We start from the raw sequence: 21,484 nt of genomic DNA on the forward strand, positions 1-21,484 counted from the left end.
GTCCCAGCTTCTTTCGATTTTTGTCATATCTGTTTACATTCGCAGCAGGCACATTCTCACAAACAATATAGCGTCTGTACTGTTCATTGCGGCCATTATCTTGCTAAGGCAACTTTTTTTATTTTTTTATAGCGTATATAAAGAACAACGACGTGACGCCCTTTTTTGGTCAAAGTCTCGAATACAACTTTTCTATGAATAATATGTCAATTCAATTTCCGAATTAAGTCATTTTTAAGATCATTAAAATGATTAAATTAAGATTATTCTTTTTCTTTTTTGTAATTGACCCGTAGGCTACATATATTATATCGAGCCTTGTCCTTTGTCCTTCTGCTTGAATGTATGTAGCCTCCCGTTCAAATAGTTCGATCTATGAAAATGTAACGGCACAGAAGAGGTTAGCGAAAAACAGGGGTGGTCTGACATTAATATGTAAACCAGGACCCACCCTATTGGCCAAAGCGGCACGTTTATCATATTGTGGGCGTTAATCGAGGAGGTGTGTATAATGAATAATGAATAGCCCCGCCCGTCAGTGCCGTTCCCCCGTGAGAGGTGATGTCACGAGCGCTGCCCGTGTACGTTCCAGCTGACTCTTGCTACGATACCGAGCGCTCGCTTTACCGAGTGCCCGAAGAAAGAAAGAGAGAGAGAAAGAGAGAGGTTGCGGAGGTTAGCTACAAAAATAACGAGAAAGAGAGAGAGCAACAAAGAGGGCAGAGGAATAATAACAGCCATCAGTCTTAACCGTCATAGCTCACGTTTAATTGTTTATTATATTCTGAAGAGGGGAACCATCTTTTTATTTGCACACGGAGTTTTTCCAGCACTCTCGATTCGATTTAGTCTGATATTATAGTTTACTCGCAGTTTCCTTTCGACTGTGTGGGATTGAATTGTATCTCTGCCTCCATGGACGCCCGTTTAATTCAACTCATTCGGTTTTTCGGGGAATATTTCTGTCCTGGGCGCGAGGAGCACCAGTCAAATGCGATGACAAACGTCAACAAATGAGCAGCGATCCCACGGAAGGTTTACTGAACGCGAAACAACTATCACTATATTATTTAAAAGGAGTCAGTGCGCTTGAAGAGGATGAAGTACATCTCCGGCATCTTTCTCACTTGAGCGGACCGTACGGGACGTCAATTCACTTCAGTTTTCTAATGGGAACGCGTTGGGACTTTGAATGCGAATTTTAAACGCTCATAAACTTCCATATACTATATATCACGACGCGAAGCGTTCGTTCAACTGCCAAACTCAGTTTTTAGTGCATTTCTACTTTTGATTGAAACAACTGATTCAGTCAACCAGCCCAACTTGTCCAGTCAGTGATCTGAAAAGTTATTAACTGGTTGAACCTGGACAAGGTGTTACACCGAGGAATGTCCAGGCCAATTTCTCAGCTATTGCCACCTGACCTTCCAGCAGGGACCAGTCCACAGCTCGGTCCTGCTAACCCTGCAGGTACCACCACCAATGGCCACCTGAATAATTCCATGGCCAGTCTGAAATCCCTTCTTCAGCTGCCTATCAAAGGGGACCAGAGAGGGAAAGACTGCTGTGAGATGAAAGGTAAATCTCTCACTATCTTACCCACTACTGTTACAGTGCTTGTCTCTTAAATTAAGTCTTTGTTAAGATAATCTGTTAACCACAATATCGTTTTGTTTAGAAAGAATTTTGGTGTAGTTAAATGTCAAATAGAGAGCAGCAAAATAACTTTTGTTGCCTCCAAAGCTCTGGACTTATCTACCTCAGTTGTGTCCAACCAGGAAACATCTTTTATTCTTCACTCAGTCACGCTGTTTCCTCAGTTGGAAGGATAAATCGTTGACAAATAATGTGAATTGACAGGTTCACTACAAATTAAAGAAATTAGGGGCCTCTCCCCTCTCTTAAAGGGATTTCTGAAACTCCCATGGCTGCCATTAAAGGGATGCCATCCTAAAATGCATTGAGGTGTTGCCTTAATACGGATGTACACATTGCTATTTGCTCAATTGCGCCCTCTTGTGGATAATCTATGCCACATCAGCGCTATGAGGTTAAAAGTAATCAGGAAGAGGAGGATGAATACTGTGACAACACGTTTAGTAAATGGTTTACATTGTCTTGTCAAAATTTATTTGTTCTTTCTATAAATATGAGTTTGCTGTTGGTAAATTTTCCAGCGTGATGATGCTTCCGCCGCTGTGCTTTGTTTGGCACTGTTGAAAACTCCCACTCCCCACCGATATCCTTTTTTCTTTTTCCATTTATTACTGTTTCCCTCTTGAACATTCCTCCACTTCCCACTTCCAGGACACTGTTGTTGTAGAGTAAAACACGGCTTTTTCCCAGCTATCACTATGCAGCGCATATTCCCCTGCTCCATCTTCAAAAGCTCCAGTGTTGGAGATGACAGCTCAGTTCTCTGCTTCCCTCTGAAGCATTCATGCAGCATTTGCCAGCCAGACCCCCCCCCATCTCTCATCTCTCCATCTGAGCGACAGGCAAGAGAGAAAGACTTCCATCTTGGCCTATGGCATTCCAGCCATGTGCATGGCATTGTGTGTTCCCAAGCCCATTGCAGCTGTGATGGTGCAGCAGTTCAAGGGTCACGTACTCACATTTGTTTATTCATTAATCACACTGTATGGCCTTATGCATGGGCGCCATATTTGTTTGTGGAAATTTGTAGGGATGTACCAGTATTAAAAAAAATTCCATTACAATTATTCGTTATGTTATGGTTGATAACCGATAAATGGCAAATTGTATACATTTGTATCTACATAAATAAAAATAAATCCTTATCTGTCTTTTTAATGCTACCAGTATATTTAGGCAACATAATATTATAATGTACAGTATGAAAAATGAATATTCAGCCTGAGATTTAACAGTTTAATTTTAGGTGAGTTTTAGATTTTGGCAAAGATGATCTAAATTTAAAAATAGGAAGTATAAGCATGTAGAATTAAATATTCAATATTAACCAAGTGTTGGTTTGCTTTTAATCTGAAATAAATTAAAATATAAATATTAGATGAAAAACTTAAAATTAAGAAACTTATTTAAATGAAGTTTTTTATTTTAATTAGAAATGTTGCCTTGGCAATAAAACTGCAATTTTGAAGTACTAAAATTGCTAAAACTGAAATAAAAATAAAGCTAAATATATATATATATATATATATATATAAAAAAACAAAGACTAAAAAAAAAATGAGAAAAGCACATTAAAATTACACAAACCTAAACTAAAATTAAAATGAAAACCGAAAATATAAAAATAAAAGATTTAAATATTATAATAATGATGAATTTAAAAATCTCTAATATCTGCTGATAACCGATATGTTACTCATATATCAGGCATATCTAGAAATTTGAATTAATTTACATAAATTATGAGCTCTGTTCTATGGTAAATTAGGGTTTTTGTGTGTGTGTGTGTATGTGTGACTGAAGCCAGAATTTTTTGACATTCACATTGCTGTTGTAATTTTCCAATGAAATATTTGCTAATTTATTTATGATTAAATAAAAAAAACTGAACAGATTATTGTTTTTTTTTGCCACTCTCAGATAAAGACAAACCTCTGGACTCTGATGAGGATTCGTTGGGTGCAGTTGGGGGCATGAACGGTGGGAACGGCACCCTGCGTTCCACTAACCAGTCTGCCTTCCTCGGACCATTGCTATGGGAGCGCACGTTACCGTGCGATGGCGGCCTGTTCCAGCTACAGTACATGGACCTGGAGGAGTTCTTGACGGAGAACGGTATGGGGTGCATGCCGTCGGGAAACACCTGCAGTACGGCCGCTCAGGTCCCTTCTCAGAGCACACAATCGGCCGTACCCAGCCAGAGCTCCCAGTGCCCACCTTCTTCGTCTCCACCCTGTTCTTCCTCTGCCTCCTCCATCTCTTCCCTCTCCTCATCGTCTTCATCATCCTCTTTACTGGGTCTGGACGTGCCGCAGGGCCCTGGACTGCTGGGAGGTCCGGAGTGTCTGCATGGTAAGAACGTTCATTAGTTTTTCATATTAGGTTTTGTGTGGAATCATAATGGCTAACATAGCATTTTTTAGTGTGTGTCTGTATGATAACCAGTTATTTTGTCTCCTCCACTTTTGTATTTTTGTGTGTTCATTGGTGTGAACAAGAGCAGGACAGTCTCAGCGATTCATGTAGACTGCAGTGATGCATGATGGGATGTCTGAAACGGTTGGCCTCGGATGCCAAGGGCAATGCAGGCTTTGAAGCTTTAAGGGCACAGCTGTGTGTGTGTGTGTGTGTCTACTAGTGCATGTGGAAAGTGGAAATGTTTCTTTACAGCATAATCATCAGAGCAGATAATATTTGGGGAAGCACCAAATTTAGCTTTACCAAGCAAAAGAAATCCTTCCATAGTGCAATACTTCCATTATGTCTGTAGTATATTTTGTAGACAGTGTTAAATTGAGACTGATATAAATTAGTGTGCAAAATTCCGCACTGTATTAACTAAAATATCTATTTGAATTTTCAAAATGCTGCACAGAAAGAGAGAGAGGGAGGACCGCTGGAGATGGTGGGTGCATTTCTATTGCATGATTTTTACATCTCTCTCTCTCTCTCTCTTTCTCTCTCACTCCCCCTCCCTCCCGCTCCCTCACACGTTTGGGCCATGTGCAGTCGACTTGTCACGTGCCGATGCAGAGAGCAATGGAGAGAGAGACTGAGGGGAAAGAACGGACAGGGAAGGAGAAGGAGGGATGAGAGAAATAGAAAGAGAAAGCTAAAATGATAGATATTTTTAAGATATATGTATGCATAAGCCTGGTATCAGTCTTTTCATCATTGTAAAACAAATGTTTGATTGCATTTGGAAGTCTCAAACAGATCAAGTTGTGTGTACTGTGTATGGATATGTGTGGCTCCAATGATGTTTAAAATTGTATATTAAAAGAACATTAACTTATGTGTGGATAGACATATAGATGGGCTTGCCTTTGTATGGCAATATAAACATTGAATCTCATTGTGTGTGTTTGTATAGCTTGTACTATGTGAATTGTGCACACAGCTGTGTCTCTTGTTTATGTCTCCTCCCGCATAGAAAGGAAGAGGCCCAAAGGACAGCTGGTCTTGTGCATGCCCATGGGAAAAAACACTTTTTTCCCCTCCTTGCTAGATTTTAGATAGACGAGGATTAGTACAGGGAACTGGACAATACGTCGGTTTGGTGGGAGGGGAGTTTGCTTTATGTAACATTCTTCCTATATCACTTTGTGTTGTTCTTTTTGTGTTGTCTTAATGAATGAAAAACAAATCTTTGGCAGGCCTCCTGAGTGCTAAGGCTTAGAAGCTCATTATTAAATTACAAAGAATTTGATTATGTTTACATGAGCAAATTGGGCTTTCAAGAGCTGTTTTAAGTCTGAAGCTGGATTGTTCTGTTGTTGCAATAAACAGAATTATCTTATTTCAGCAGTTACAGGATATGATTAAAGGTGCATACAACAGTAAACGTTACATGCACGTAATTAGCTCTTAATTATATGTGTGTATCCTAAATACATTATATCTGTGTAAGAAATTACTCAGGAACAATATAAAGCAGCGGCTCAGAACCGCTAAAGCAGAAACTGCCATTACAGCTAATGTATCATAATTAACGTCAAGTGCTCGCCTTCCAATCTCGGTGTTATCAGCTTCTCTAAAAGCATATTTCAAACTAAAATGAGGAAGAATATATTGGAAGTAAGCAAAGTAAAGTGCTGTCACTGGAAAACGAGGCCGAATAAATTTAAACGATTGAACAAAATGTGAACACTTTCAGGGTCAGTTTTATGTTTCTTTGGATGTTTATAACATGAATTGAAACTGCAGGTTGCCTTGTCGACCTTGCCTGCCAGCTGCTGAAATTGGCAAGTGTCCACATTGGCTTTTGGTGCACCCTTGTGGCCAAAACAAGCCTGCTGCAGCTAGTCAGGGAACATACACATCTATTGTTCATAATCCTCTTTGCTTTTAGCCCAGACGCGTGGTGTTTTCATCTGTCTGCGACATGTGAGAGACTATTTTTTCTTACACTTCCCACTTTCTCAACAGGAGCTCAAACTGTACCACCTGACCCTTCTCCGAGCCCCTCATGCCCACCTCCGCCGGTGGTGCCACCCACTAATGCGGCTGATGTCATGGTGAACTTTGATCCCGACCCCGCTGACCTCGCCCTGTCCAGTGTGCCAGGTCAGGAGGCGTTTGACCCGCGCAGGCATCGCTTCACAGAGGAGGAGCTGAAGCCTCAGCCCATGATCAAGAAGGCCCGCAAGATGCTGGTGCCAGATGAACAGAAGGTATTACATGCAGTTCGTTTTAGAGATTGTCGTCCAGATTCCAGATTGCTGCTGGAAAGACGTCCATGAATAATCAATGAAAATTAAATATTAAAAAATATCTAAAGTATATTACAGAGTTTTAATTAGCATCAGAATCCATCTTGTTAAAATGTCAACTGTATTGTTATTATTATTATTCTGATTATGAAATATTATGATAAAGGATTCATATTAAAATTCTGGCCAATTAAACTAATATGAAGCCAATAATGAATAATAATTCAATGGCAAATAACTAAAATTCTGTAAAAAAATCTGTACTATTTGGTCTAAATAAATTTAAACATTAAACATTAAAATGCTAAACAATTGAACAATAAAATGTACAGTATTCATTTTGAGTTTTGCTGAAGATTACATTTAAAGGATTAGTTCAATTCAGAATTAAAATTTCCTGATCATTTACTCACCTCCATGTCATCCAAGATGTTTGTCTTTCTTTAGTTGAAAGACATTAGTTTTTTTGAGGAAAACATTCCAGGATTTTTCTCCATATAGTGGACTTCAACACTTACCAACAGGTTGAAGGTCCAAATTGTTGTTTTAATGCAGCTTCAAAGGGCTCTACACGAACCCAGATGAGGAATAAGGGTCTTATCTAGTGAAACGATCTGTCATTTTCTAAAAAAAAAAAAAAAAAAATTATATACTTTTTAACCACAAATGCTCATCTTGCACTGCTCTGCGATGTGCCACGGATTACGTAATCACGTTGGAAAGGTCACACGTGACATAGTCGGAAATACCACAGTAGGGCGAAAAACTCCATCTCCTCCAAGTTCAAAATCGTCCAACATCATTGCTTTACCTTTTTTTTTTGTAAAGGTCGTTTGACTTAGTCTTTGCATGTTCGCTTTGTAAACACTTGCTCGGTACTTCTGCCTACGTCACGCGTGTCCTTTCCAACGTAATTACGTAATGCGTATTGCAGAGCAGAGTTAGTGCAAGATAAGCATTTGTGGTTAAAAAGTATATAATTTTTATTTTTTTTAGAAAATGACCTATTGTTTTACTAGATAAGACCCTTATTCTTTGGGTGGGATTGTGTAGGGCCCTTTGAAGCTGAACTGAATCTGCAATTTGGACCTTTAACCCATTGGTAGCTGCTGAAGTACACTATATGGACAAAAATCCTGGGATGTTTTCCTCAAAAACCGTAATTTCTTTTTGACTGAAGAAAGAAAGACATAAACATCTTGGATGACATGGGGGTGAGTAAATGATCAGAAAACTTTAATTCTGAAGTGAATTAATCCTTTAACAGTGTTATATAAATTAATAATTCTTGTAAAGATTAACTTTAAGGGCCCTATCATACACCCGGCGCAATGCAGCGCCAGGCGCGACGCAAGTGTTTTTTTCTAGTTTCAGCCCGGCGCAGTTACCATTTTCACGTCCTGCGCCACATTGTTAAAATAGCAAATGCATTTGCCCTCATTTGTGCGCCCATGGACGTGCTGGTCTGAAAACGAGGTGTGTTCAGGCGCGCTGTTGGCGTGTTACTATTTTGAGGCTACTGAAAAGGACTGCGCCATTGACCAACTAAAACCTGGTCTAAAGTCAATGGCACAATATTTGTTTTGTTATTTAAAGAGCGTGTTAGTAATATGCGCCTATATGCGGGTGCACCACGCGCATACATTCTGCTTATTACACACACAGGGAAGCGCAGCAGCACACAAACATGCCAAATATTAAAAATAAAAGGATTACAATGTAAAACATTATTATTGTGTGCATAAAGATAAAAATTCTTTGGTGGAATCTGGCTTTTCCCGTAGATGGTCTGCTCACGCGCTTTAACCTCGCGCACGAGCAGATCCATTTCCTCACTATAGATGCGTTCAGTTATTCCGCTTGCAAATTCCGCCTTGTAAATAGCGAATACGCCATGGCGTGAGCGCAACTGGCTTTTAAAGGGAATGAGAGACAAGACTCTGGTTGGTTTATTGCACGTTACGCCCAAAAACACACCCATTAAGAGAATAGGGACAACCCTTTTAGACAATGCTGGGCGCATTGACCATTTTTCCCATCCTTAAACTAGCAAAAGTGGATTCGGACACACCCTAAGCGCACTTGCGCTATGCGCTTTAGACCATGCGCTTAGATCGTTTAAATAGGGCCATAAATGAGCGTTAAATGACAATAAAGCTAAAATAAATGTAATAATTGGTGTAAATAAGCATGCACAATTAAATACACAATATTAAACAATACCAAAAAAAAAAAAAAAACTGTAATATGGTCAAAAAACCAATATTATATATTATGCATCCGTAATTATGATCTGACCCATTTCCCTTTTTCACCCTCAAAGGATGACAAGTACTGGAACCGGCGCTATAAGAACAATGAAGCAGCTAAACGTTCTCGTGACGCCCGCCGGTTGAAGGAGAACCAGATTTCAGTTCGAGCAGCATTCCTGGAACGGGAGAACGCTGCCCTTCGACAAGAGGTCGCCGATATGCGAAAAGAGCTTGGCCGCTGTCGCAACATCATCAACAAATACGAGAGCCGCCATGGAGACTTATGAAAAGGAGAAAGGAAGAATGGAAGGAAGAGAAAGACAATTACTGCTTTTGAAATAGCGTTTCAAGGGCTGTTCAACTCATCCTGGAATGGCATTTTCTCATAGCGATTGCTTCAAATAAGCACTTCGATACTGTTGACAAATTTCTTTTCGTACATGCAGGGATCGGTTGAGTTCGCTGGGGTGGTGCTTAATTGAATCAAATACTTGAAAATTGTGGTTCAAAGTTGAACAGCCCCAGCACGAGGGATGTGCACAAGGTCTACATGTAAGCACAAGCGTATTTCATAAGCATCGGCTCTTCTCCCACGATACCACCCCAAACCTTGACTGTGGATGTGCAATCCAATCTCTCATAAATACTCACGGATCATAAAGGCAGATAATTTATAATGTCATGTAGCCCTTGTGAACATCCTCTTTTATACAGGATGATTTTCTCAGAGAGAGAATTATGCAGGAGGTGGTAGATACGTCATTTTTTCTATGACAAAAAAACACATTGTATATTTTTGAACTGTTAGGGTCAGCTATAATAGAGTAGATGAAGAGGCGGAGGTGGGAACGCGGATAGCAGCGAGAGCGAGAAAGATTTTGACATAGGAAAACTGTATATTTTTATACTTGCAGAAGCAGGCAGGCGATGAGATTTTGGAAATAATCTTTTTGTATATTTTATATATGGGTGGGAGGGTTTGGGTTAGCTGGACTGAAAGAGGGCTATATGAAGAAAAAGTCAGGATCGTTATCATTAAATGATATATTTTCAACATCAGGAACAGCCAGGCAGGTCAGGAAGAACAAGACTTAAGGGACGAACGTCAGTGAGAGTAACAGAAAGAAACAGAAAAATAGTGAACATGAAAACTGTATAGTTTCATTTTTTTTCATCATGGGTTTGTTCAAGCACTTGTTTTGGTATCTTTGATTCCTTTTTTTAAAATTCAGTGTGTGTGTTTGTTTTATCCTGAGGTGAGAGAGAGACAGAGAAAGAGAGAGAGAAAGATGGCATTACATCCTGTCACTATGTCTGGGGAGTCTTGAAACGTGTAGATTTTTTCATGTATATATTTAAATGTTAAAGCAAATACGTCCACATGCACACACACACACTCTTTTTGACACAAACTGGACGTGGGATTTCATGGCCAGTACAAAATATATATATACATGTGTATATATATAGTCACAAACAGACTCTTTGAAGGCGTGAACCACAGAACTGTTAAACACAGCAATATTGTTTCTCTCTCTTTCTCTCTTCCTCAAGCTTTTGACGTTGTGATCGGTGCTGGTTTGGCATTTCTCACCCAGGTCAGCGAGTGAGTTGCATGCTGGCGCATGCATATTTTTCTGGTGCAGGAAAAAAAACACTCTTTGTGTTTACGACCGTCATTTTATATGGTGCTCACCCAGTCTCTTGACCCAAACACACATAACCCAACAGTTATAACCTGTTTGCCTATAACCTTTGCTCTCTTATGATTTCTTATGATTATTGATCATTGTATGAGGAATCGTATATATATATATAGACCTACACAAGTATATCTATACATCTCCTCGAAATTAACCCCACATCCCCCATAAAAGACATGCACCCTAATACTACTGTACCATACAAAGTACAATATTATATTATATATTAAATATTAAACTATTCTCTCACTAGATATATGTGTGTACATGAGTATATGCTTGAATATGTGACTATAGATGTAATTTGCATAACTTGAATATATAAATGTAGTATCTTTCCGATAAAAAAGACAGATCTGATTTCTTATCAGTTTTCTCAGGTGTCTGGGATGACTATAAAAAAAAACACGCCATGCTGATCAGCAAAACTGGCTTTTTTGCTTGATTGTTGTCCAATTTTTTTGGAGCCAGCTAATGGTGGCTGTATAATTCCACAGAAATGAATAGTGCACTACCAACTCTTTTTGGAGGATGATTCTGTTATATAAAAATGGAAAGGAAAAAAAAAAAACAGTGCTGGATATATAACTTTATTACATTAATGATAGGAATTAAATGTCTTTTCCTTTTGAACCTTGTTGTTCTATTATTACGATTGCTTGCAATATCATTGCTGTTGTTATGATTATAATTCTCACGTTTCTTTTCATTGTTTACTTGCAACTACTTCTTACTTTTCAAAGGAAATGTATTGCTCTCTTACCTCCCTTGTAACTGCAAGACCATCTTGAATTACTCAGTCGAGCCCGTTCACTGTTGGAACCATCCACCGAGACTGTGCAAGGCCTCAAGTGCAATGGGGGGTCCGTAATCTTGTCCTTGTGTGTATGAATTTGATATAACCTGAAACAAATAGTAGACTGACTGTTCCTTTCTCTTGACAGAACTTCTTCTACCACTTTTGACTCTTTTTGATGCCATGTCAAAACGTACAGTTTGTTAAAAAGAAGCTTAAAGCAAGTGAAGGTTGAAACCTTAAAGAGCTTAAAAACTTTTGACAGTGCTATTTTTCTATGTAACTGTGTGCACATACACTTTCATGGGCATTGGTAGCCCGTCGTCACTTTTGCGGTGACGGCGCGCTGCTAAATGTTATTGCGGGTATTGTATTCATCATTTTATCCTTTTCCACGTGTGGATTATGAACAGCTCCCTGTTTGTGACTGTTATGAACTATGAATCCCATGAGTGCACCAATACCAAACATCACTTGGTAATGTCTACTGCTCCTGCCTATAGGGATGCTGGGAAATGTGGTCTGGCTTTTTTTTTTTTTTTTCCTAAAACACCAATAAATAATTAGCCCTATTCACTGACAATGAATCCCTTGTGCTGTAATACCATTTAACATCAGAATTGATGGTTGAAAGCAAAGTCATTTGTAAATAGGCCATTTTGAATGAATGTCTTGGAATCTGATCAGATGCTGATTTTTTTTATAAACTACTGGTAGAACAGAACAGTTTGCCAAACTCTGACTCAATCTTAATGATCATAGAAGTGAAATAGCAGCTCAGCCCTTGCTTGTGCATTTTGTTTACTCTGTGCTATTGTAAGTCTCTAAGCTAATTGAATAAAGGTTAACAGCAGCTGTGTCACACACCCTGTCAGCCAACTATCCAAACCAGTTTCAGGCATGCAAAAGGCTCTTTCAGCCTGCTTGCATGCCATCTGTTTGGCGCATTGAAAGCTTACGTCAACGTGTGCCTATAATGCTCCTAAGTCTTCTCATAGACGTATCTTAAGACCGTAGGTGAAGATTTGAAACTGTTCCAATCCAAAAGGTCATGTAAAGTATGATCTTTCTCGCTCTTCACCTCTGAAAAGCATTCAAATATAGCATCCATTCACTCAAATGGCCTTCGACAGACTGCAGGTGAAAAGCTTAAAATTGCTGAGTGAAATGCCTTCACTTTACTAGTTTCAATTAACTTAGGGATACGTGTCAAAAGTTATGTCTGTACAAAACACTTTGGTGTATTGGAAACGGTCTAGCCTTGGCATTGGATGATCGAGTCAAGTCAAGGTTTATTGTTCTGCTGCAATGGAGACTAAACAATATGTACTTTCTCTAGTGCGCTCATTTAGCATGAGACAGGCAACGTAAATGGAAATAGAAAAATAAAAAGAACATTACCGGGAGTGGGCAACAATAAATAGAACATTAATATGAAATGTAGTGCTCAGTAGTGCATTATTGCAGTGTTGAAGGGAGAATTATTACACTGAGGTCAGTACTGTAATTTCATACACGTATGCATCCCTTTCAGCGGCTAGTAGACTTTACAGGTGGGAGGTTGGTTGGGGGAGGTGGTGAGTCAGTGCTATTGAGCATCATGATGGTTTGAGGTAAAAGCTTCTGTTGGATCTGGTGGTTGTAGTGTTGTGCGGGTAAAAATGAGTGTTTAGGTAGGCTAACATTAGACGACTGAAAATAGTAGCCGGGGACCAGCTCACGTTGGTCTGCTAAGTAGGGTGACCAGATTTCTCATGGTGGAATACAGTGAGCAGAAATTTACAAACAATACGACAAATACGATAGAGATACAAATTAAAAATAAACTTGTTTTTCAGATACAGTAGGTTTATTTACCATGTATACATTTATCTAACATCTTTTGTTGTTTGATTAACATTAATGACAGACAAAATATTTAATTAGGCTACTGTCCCTTTAAGACCGAATTCATGGATGTACGGACACATATCCAATTTTCACCCACCTGTTTACGTCCACTTAAGCCATAACCGACTGTATTTACATGAGATACTCCACACGATGGACATTTTGAAAAACTATGTATGCATTTGACTATTCAGATGAAAGGAGAACTGATCTGAGAGAACTAGGATCGCGCGCAAGGAAAGAGAGAGATCGCGCGCACGCGACCACCTTCACTAACGGCAAGTTAATCAATAACGAATTGTGATTGGATGGTACTTTTGTTCTTCGACGAATTGATTGGGTTGTTCTCGCGTGACAGACCACTTCTACTACTATGTTTACCCAGTAATAAAGAAATTTTAGGAAAGACGAAATACGGGACAAAATATGATTTTTTTTCTTAAGTCGGGACACTAAAAATGGAGCTGAAATACTGGACTGTACCGGAAAAACGGGACGTCTGGTCACCATACTGCTAAGGGGCTCTAGTGGTCAGCTTGTGCTGTATTCGCCAGGATTCTGGGGGCCATAGTTGTCAGCTGATTATATATGCACCAACAGCCCTGCTGGTCATTCTGTTTTGGCAGTCTCGAGCCTCAGGCCAGAGGCTTTAGAGGGCCCTGACAGCCTGAGGCCCTGGGGCTCGAGGTCCATAATAGAGGCCTGGCCGTACAAGCTTCATAACACGCCAGAATGCCTTTATGTTTGGTTATAATGATGTCCCAAAACAGACTGGTCCTGACAAACTTCAGCCTACCTGTAGATGGTGGTGAAGATTAGGCCTGGTTTTGATGTTTTGAATAATCTTATGGAGAAAAGATATAGGTGGCTCTTTTCCATTAATAAGAAGGTGTTTGAGTCCTATTGTATGTTCCTTTATGATGTGAGTTCACAAGAAGTTGAAGCTGTTAACTCTAATTATTGAAAGAAAAAAAGAAAAAAAAAAGGATATTAAAGGGATAGTTAACCTTAAAGTGAACATTCCGTCATCATTTACTCACCCTCATGTCCAGGACCGTTTCTAGGCATAGACGAACTAGGCAGTTGCCTAGGGCGCCACCAACTGGATGGGGTGCTTACAAGTGCCTCAACGCCCTCTTATTAACATGTTAAAGGAGGGGTATAATGCTATTTCATGTATTCTGACTTAATTTATACTGTTAAAGAGTTGGATTCTCATGCTAAACATGGCCAAAGTTTCAAAACACGAGTTGGACGTATGACGGAGTATTTCTGTGCCAAAAATACTCTTCCAAATCCTCACAAACTTTGCGGTCTTTTTTTCGAGAATGGGGCTGTGCGCGCGCGCACACGTCGACCAGACCGAGAGAGCAAGGCTACATCCGAAAACTGGAACATGCTGCCTTCGGAGGACACATTTCAAGGTAGGAAGGCATCAAGGCACGTCCGAATCCAATGTTAGCTTCACTTCCTGTTTCCTGAGATACCTTCATCTGATCGATTTTTCGAGGCAGCATAGATGTATCCTTAGCTGCCTTTGATATCCCACAATCCTGTGCTTTCCATTCTGTGACAGTTGAGCTAGACAAATAAAGATGGTGCCCGAAAGTTGTGTTTGCTGGCCAGTTTGTGAGTAAATGTACATTTTTGACCAACATTTTCCACTTTTTGATGTCATTTCAAGCGAGAAATTACTACTGTAGTAATTAAATATTTGTTCAGTTCTCACCAAAGCTCGCGCTATACGGTTGTTAAGTGTGACATCACGCGGCAGCGCTTCCGGGTCCAAACGCTCTATCTCATACCACAAGAAAACAACAAATGGTGCTAATATACACACACGATGTGGTGTAATACTACAAAAAAATTATAATCATAACCTTTATCTCCATATCAAAATTCCAGATGGCCAGACAATGATTCATCTTTTATAAATCGTTAAAATATTAATGTCTGTGACGCTATGAGCACGGAGACTGTTGTGTAGACTGTAAGTATTTAAAATGTTTAACTTTTTAAAATTATTGATGTTTAATATGAATAAATAGCGCTCATAAACGGCCATCGATGGCATTCTCAAGTGAAACGAGCCGAGGCTTGGACCCCGAAATGGCGTTCCTTACGTCTACCGCAATATCTGTTTGTGATAAACAGATATTGCGGTAGATATTGCCCCCCCCCCCCAAAAAAAGGCATTAATATGTGATATTTTTTATTTAGAATGTTAAGTAATATTACTAAACAATAATATATTCTATAGACCTTATGTAGCCCCACCCCTTTTCAACACTGCGCTCGTTGCCTTTGGACTTCCGGTTTGTATTTCCACAGCGATCTTACGTATTTATGAATGAACTGCTCGTTTTAAAATCTTCCCGGTCGACTGACATTTGTTAAGACATCTGCTTTAAACATTACAATGCTCACGATAACTTTCATTAACTCTACAACAACTAAATCCACTTTACCAGCTAATTATTCCTTGACAGCGATGCCATAGAAATATACAGAGCTACCACGAAAACGGAAGTTCAAAGACAATATTATAAAGATGGCGGCGCGCTTGTTTCTCTGGCGCATAAGGTCTATAGGCTACTTGTAGTTGGGCTAATTTAAGTGTTTTTAAAAAGCATGCTAAGTTTTATTGGGGGAAAAAAATAGACTACTGTTGCATGAAAGGTACACTCTGTAACTTTTTTTTTTGTTTAAAATTAACCATTTAAATAATGAGTCAATGCATCATCAATCCTTCTTCCAAAACATGTTTTTGTCTTACCCTGATTCATTAAGCCTATTATAAGTGTTTATATTTTAGACCTGACCTTTCACAGGAAATTGCGCATATGCGTCACATCTCGTCATATCCTCGTATGTGTGGATAGAAAAGTTGTTGCTCCGGTTACTTATGAGGGTTGTTTTTCAAAACGAGCGAGAAAACCTGACATGGAGCAGCATGCTAAATATCGAACCTCCGGGGAATCACATGCTGGCAAAAAAGAGAACTAGACAGGAGAATCAACATTGGCTTGGCATTTCGTAATGACGAGAACTGAGGGATTTGAAATGTTGTAGAAGCAATGCGGAGATGGTGTTTTTATTAATCAACAACAGTTGAGTAAGGTATTTTATTGAACCGATAAATTGTCCATTTATTTTTTGTTTAATACATTGTGTGTCTAGAGATTTGCATTATTTAAAAGCACACTAATAATAATTAGCTCTAAATAATTTTGACAAAGTGAATATGGAGCGAAGTTTTTTATTAGTAATGGCGCAGTGAGTGGTTGGGAGAGACAAAAGTCTGTAGAAAGTAAAACTGGAAAATCAATTTTCAGCCAGTGAGTTTAGATCTGAATACTGTGCCCTCAAAATCTGCAAAACTTTCATTGCTAACTTACTTGGAGCTGAACCAAACGTTCAAACAGTTTTTTAAAAACTTTATACAGCCAGCATGTAAAGACAATTTGTAAAGACACATAACAGTAGCCTATAAAAATATGGGGACACATTTTTGATAGGGGATTTTGATCAGGATTTTAATCCGTTGACGCAGCACTGTGCGTGACGTTCCAGTTCCCGCTGGATTTTGTCGTTTGCATATAAGCTTAATAAAGCCTGAACCTCGTCGTTGGTCAATCATTGTGGTTTTTTTTTTTATTCGAATGGCAAACAACTATTACTGCACGTACCGCAACAGACTTTTAAAAATGGCAATTGAAATAAAATGCTGCGTGAAGTCAACCAATCAAAATGCTGCATGAACTCAACCAATCAGCATGTTCAGAGCCCAAGTCCCACCCCTGAAAGTTCCTGAACTTTGAAAAAGTACTACCTTGCGACCAGGGACTTTCTGAGGGGGAAATGTTTACAATTTAACTTCATTTAAACCCTGCATATACTTCGTTTTTTTAAAGCGTATGCTAGTGTACACGCACAGTCGAACGCACAGACTTGGAAAGTATACTTCATTTGACTCGTACGCATACACTGGCATTCGACGCATGCGCAGTTTAAAAAATCCAGCGATGCACATTCTCTTCTGATGACGAAATTTGCGTCACGCGCACTGTACGCTGACCCTCGCGTACGCGTAAAAAGTGAACTATACTTTGGGTTTTAGACCCAGTCGAAACACACCGAGTACCACCCCAAAGTCCCTAGTTCCTGGGAAAAGTTCCTGTGATGGAATCGCGGCTTTTGATGTCATGGACCGATTGGTCTGCAATCGAATACTTCCCTACAGTATAGCATGCGAAAAACAGTATGCCAACAGAGTAGTATGTACGAATGCATAGTATTTAAAAACAGAAGGCGAAAAAAGTCCCCGGATGACCTACTACTTCCAGCGAGATTCTCTATCCCGTGAGGCCACTGTCACGTGACGCTGGTAGGTCACGTGACAGTAACAACATGGCGGATGTACTAAGTTTGAATTTCATTCATGCTTTCCATATTCATACTATATAGAACATACTTTTTTAACAGCTGCGAAGTAAGTTTAAATTCAAATGTAGTACCTGCCCAGACAGTACTAGCACTAGCGTTATCCGATTCACAAGAAAAGAGTCTTGAATCAATTCCTTATCAACAATTCTTCTGAACCAGTTCTTTTAAATGAACAAATTCATTAAAAAAGAAAGACTCTCATGAACCAGTTCTTTCTTAATGAATTGATCAAAAAGACTGTGAATAGGATTTCAAGCCATGTTTGCAGTTGCGTGCACCAGTGAGGACAATGCAAAAAAAAGGTGCAGTGCTTATTTATTGTCTTTTTATTACTTTACTGCACGCAGTCTTTCTCTCTCAACAAATTAAATTCAGACTGCAAGCTCACAACTTATCATTTCTTTTGTGCTGTATATTCAGTAGCAGCACAGTAAACTCTGTCAGAGTATTTTACCATCTTCTCACATTGGCAAAAATCATAGGCTTTCAAGAAATATAAAAGTCATTTGGTTCCACTAATGTTCTGAGGAAGAACTAACCCTTGCAAATGTATATACAGTGGTATGGAAGCATAACTGATTATATGGGTACAGGTTCTTAAGAGACAGGAATGAGTGAAAGATCTTATTCATTATGTCTTATGTGCAGTGCCTCAATAGAAACCATATGTGAGACCTTCCAATACCCTTCCTGCAATCTATAGCAGTCCACTCATTAATTTTCACCCTGCCTCACTCTCTTTCTGTTACTTCATCTCTCTTTCCATCTCACACCTCATCCTGTTTCTCTGCCTCAAATTCCTGTCTCCTTAGCAACTGCTTGGTAACACTGGGCCGCTAGGACCCTACGGTCATTCCAAGAGAGTGCACACACAGTGCTAAACATGGTTTGGCTTTCAGGTCAATTGACCATGTTTGTGTCATTGTGCCTGCTTGATACCATCTAATTTTCAATATTATATCAGATAATCTCTCAAGTGGCATGGTAGAAAGCAGATTTAGTACTTTTATTGAATTTGAGTGTTACCTTCAAGCAAAGCTCAGCTGTCTGCATGCACTTCAAGCATGAGTTCATAATGATGAACTCAACTGACTTTTCAAAGTGGCTCGTACTGGGTAATTTGAAATATTTGACTGAATGTACATAAGGCCTAGTGTAATGGTTATGTTTGGTTTTATTGTCATTGTGTTTAGTTTTCCCTGTCTGCCTGCCCGTCTGTGTTCCTAGTTAGTCTCCTTGGTTGTTAATTAGCTCTACACCTGTTCTGTTTTACCCTGATTACTCTGTGTATTTAGTTCTGTCTGTTCATGGTTCTGTGTCATTTGCAGTTAACATGGTTGTGTATTATATCTCCTGAGATTTCCTGTTTCAGTTAGATTTATTGATTTAAAAACTGTTTTTGTCGTATTTCCTGAGCTGTGCAATTATTGCTGCAATCCGTTTGCTTACAGCTATCAGAATCCAATTTATTTAACGTGATCTCCAGGCATAATGAAATAATGACTGTAATTTTTACAGCCTCCCTTGGATTTTTTTTTTTGTTTGTTTTTTTTGGTATATCAGCTTTCTCAATAATAAAAGTTGAGTTGGAATTTTATTATTATTATTATTATTAATGCTATATCAGCACTAAAAACTAATTTTAGCACCATATTAGCTAGTATTTCAGTAATTTCATTAATAACATAAGTATACTTTCTATACATGCAGAACAGGATATGGTAGGTTGACGCTAGGGCTAGGACAATAAATCGATGCATAGCGATTTGTGGATCGGTCCAGGTTTTTCCGAATGCATCGCGATTCTCTCTTGAATCGATTCTGAGCTTAGTTATTAACAGCAGATGGCGCTCTAGGCTAGTTTTTAACCGCACTCTCAAATGCTCACGAAGAAGAGCGCTGAAGAGCGTTCATGTATTCGGCTGAACTTGCACCTTTAGAATGCTTTTGTGACTCGAGATTAATGTAAACACCCTTGTAATTCGCTTCAACCTTTTCAAACTTTATGAATGATTATTTTATAGAAGGTTCAAGTGGTGTGTGTAAGGAATTGGAAGCCAGGAAAGTACAGCTGTTTCTAAAGCGCACAGTGCCATTTGCTGTTAAAAATGAAGCTCAGAATTGATTTGAGAAACATTTGCGATGCATTTGGAATATCTAAGAATCGATCCAGAATTTCTCGATTTGCGATGCATCGGTTTATTGTCACAGCCCTAGTTGATGCAAAGTTTTTATAATGGATTTTCATATTGTATTTATTGATCTGGGCTCAAGCCCATCCCCCACCCCACCTTGTGCACGCCACTGGTATGTCCTAATGCATAGTATTCAAAAATAGTAGGCAAAAAGTAACAACATGGCGGATGTAATAAGTCCGAAGTTCATTCACAAGAGTAACACACTAAAATCTATACATAAAATGCATTAAAAAAATTATAGCCAAATAAATAATGAAGGCATGGCATAAGGTTTACAAGGCAAAGTTTTATGTAACTGTCATACAACAAAGAGTAAAAAGTTGAAAACCGTTTTAAGAATAATCAACCTTTTATGATACCCTTGCTGAGTCAAATGCTCAATATCATCTTCCCCTAAAATGATGGTTTTCTGCCAAATTCCATTGCCAACCCAGGTCCAGGCTCACAGCAGGAGCGGGTGAGGAAGGGCATGACAATGCCGCAATGCCGGCAGCACATGATGGAGCGCACGTGATGTTTATTATGCCTCGTCACCGCAGTCATAAATCTTGCATTGCACCTCACTCTTGGGGAAAATGCTCTTCCTCTTGCATGCACCAGGTGTCCTTGTGGTCCAGATGACCTCCTAGCCTTGTGCCGCTCAGCCTTTCGCATTCCCCATACCCGATGAGAATATCACACTTTTATATTGTTTCATGCCCCATAGACTTCACAACTTCTACCTTGACACTTCTCCTTTTCATCGCTCTTTTATTTGTTTTTTTTTTATTTAATAAAAGCCTCTCACCACTGATGCCACAGTGTCTATCTTCACTCACCTGAAGACAGCTCTGGCCAAACAGCAAGACCTCTTGCTCACTGCTCTAACACACTGCATGGCAAACAGGAGAACAGAAGCCAGATGGATCCATTTCCTCTCCATTTATTCAGTCAGGGTCTCCAGAGCGGCAACATCAGAAAGTATAAGCACCTTTAGCTCAATACTGAAGCCTCTCGCCTTCAAATAACCTAGTGAAAAAGGCACACCTGAGATGAACTTTAAGGTAGCCATGCACGGGTCATGAACAGAGAAAGAGCCACAACTTTATGAATCCATAGATGTGACTGTGCAAATTATTGATAGGAATCTATATCGGCTAGGCAGAGCTGAAATCTTGTCATAGACTGCATGGACAATTGAACAGAAGCTGTAGTTTCCCATTTGTTTTTACCCATACATACTTTTCTAAACAATATGGCTTACAATTTTTGTCTAGCGGGTGATAAAATGGGTCAAAAAATCATATAGATTTACATTGAAGGAAAGACACGAGTCATTTTAGGGATATCATACAGTATATCAGAATATCATATTAGCCTGAGTGCTTTTAATTTTAATTAACAGAGTGTCTGTTTACACTAAGTGCAAATAGTGTCCCTTGTTGGCAAACGCTATTTACACTAGCTCCACCCACCAATGTCTGGTTGGGCCACTCAAGTTTTAAAATAGACACACAGAACTCAATGTCTTCAGTGGTGCAGCAGTAGCAAGTAAGGCTTTCAGACCTGGCTTTTAACGCGATTGACACAGGTTCGAATCCGCCTTTTGCCAAGCTTGCATTTATTTTCAATAAAAATTAAAATAATGTTCCGAAAGTGGAAATAAACTGCGAACGAGTGTTTAAAGGGTTAGTTCACCCAAAAATGAAAATTCTGTCATTAATTACTCACCCTCGTGCCGTTTTACACCCGTAAGACCTTCGTTGATCTTAGGAACACAAATTAAGATATTTTTGTTTAAATCCGATGGCTCCGTGAGGCCTCCATAGGGAGCAATGACATTTCCTCT

The 21,484-nt window shown here is 39.2% G+C and overlaps 1 protein-coding gene across 2 annotated transcripts; it reads left to right on the top strand.

Moving 5' to 3' along the window:
• Positions 1–542: 542 nt before the first annotated feature.
• dbpa (D site albumin promoter binding protein a) lies at positions 543–11,705 on the top strand. Of its 2 annotated transcripts, XM_051871498.1 has the most exons (5): positions 543–1,581; positions 3,580–4,011; positions 4,535–4,564; positions 6,088–6,332; positions 8,695–11,705. In XM_051871498.1, exons 1-5 carry the CDS (start codon positions 1,392–1,394, stop codon positions 8,908–8,910), a joined length of 1,113 nt encoding a protein of 370 aa, XP_051727458.1. In that variant the 5' UTR covers positions 543–1,391; the 3' UTR covers positions 8,911–11,705. The 2 variants fall into 2 exon arrangements, with proteins under 2 accessions (XP_051727458.1, XP_051727459.1); XM_051871499.1 differs by lacking the exon at positions 4,535–4,564 and having other exon boundaries at positions 551–1,581.
• The last annotated feature ends 9,779 nt before the right edge of the window (positions 11,706–21,484 follow it).

The sequence above is a fragment of the Ctenopharyngodon idella genome, chromosome 19 (genome assembly GCF_019924925.1).
Source record: "Ctenopharyngodon idella isolate HZGC_01 chromosome 19, HZGC01, whole genome shotgun sequence".
Classification (NCBI taxonomy): Eukaryota; Metazoa; Chordata; class Actinopteri; order Cypriniformes; family Xenocyprididae; genus Ctenopharyngodon; species Ctenopharyngodon idella.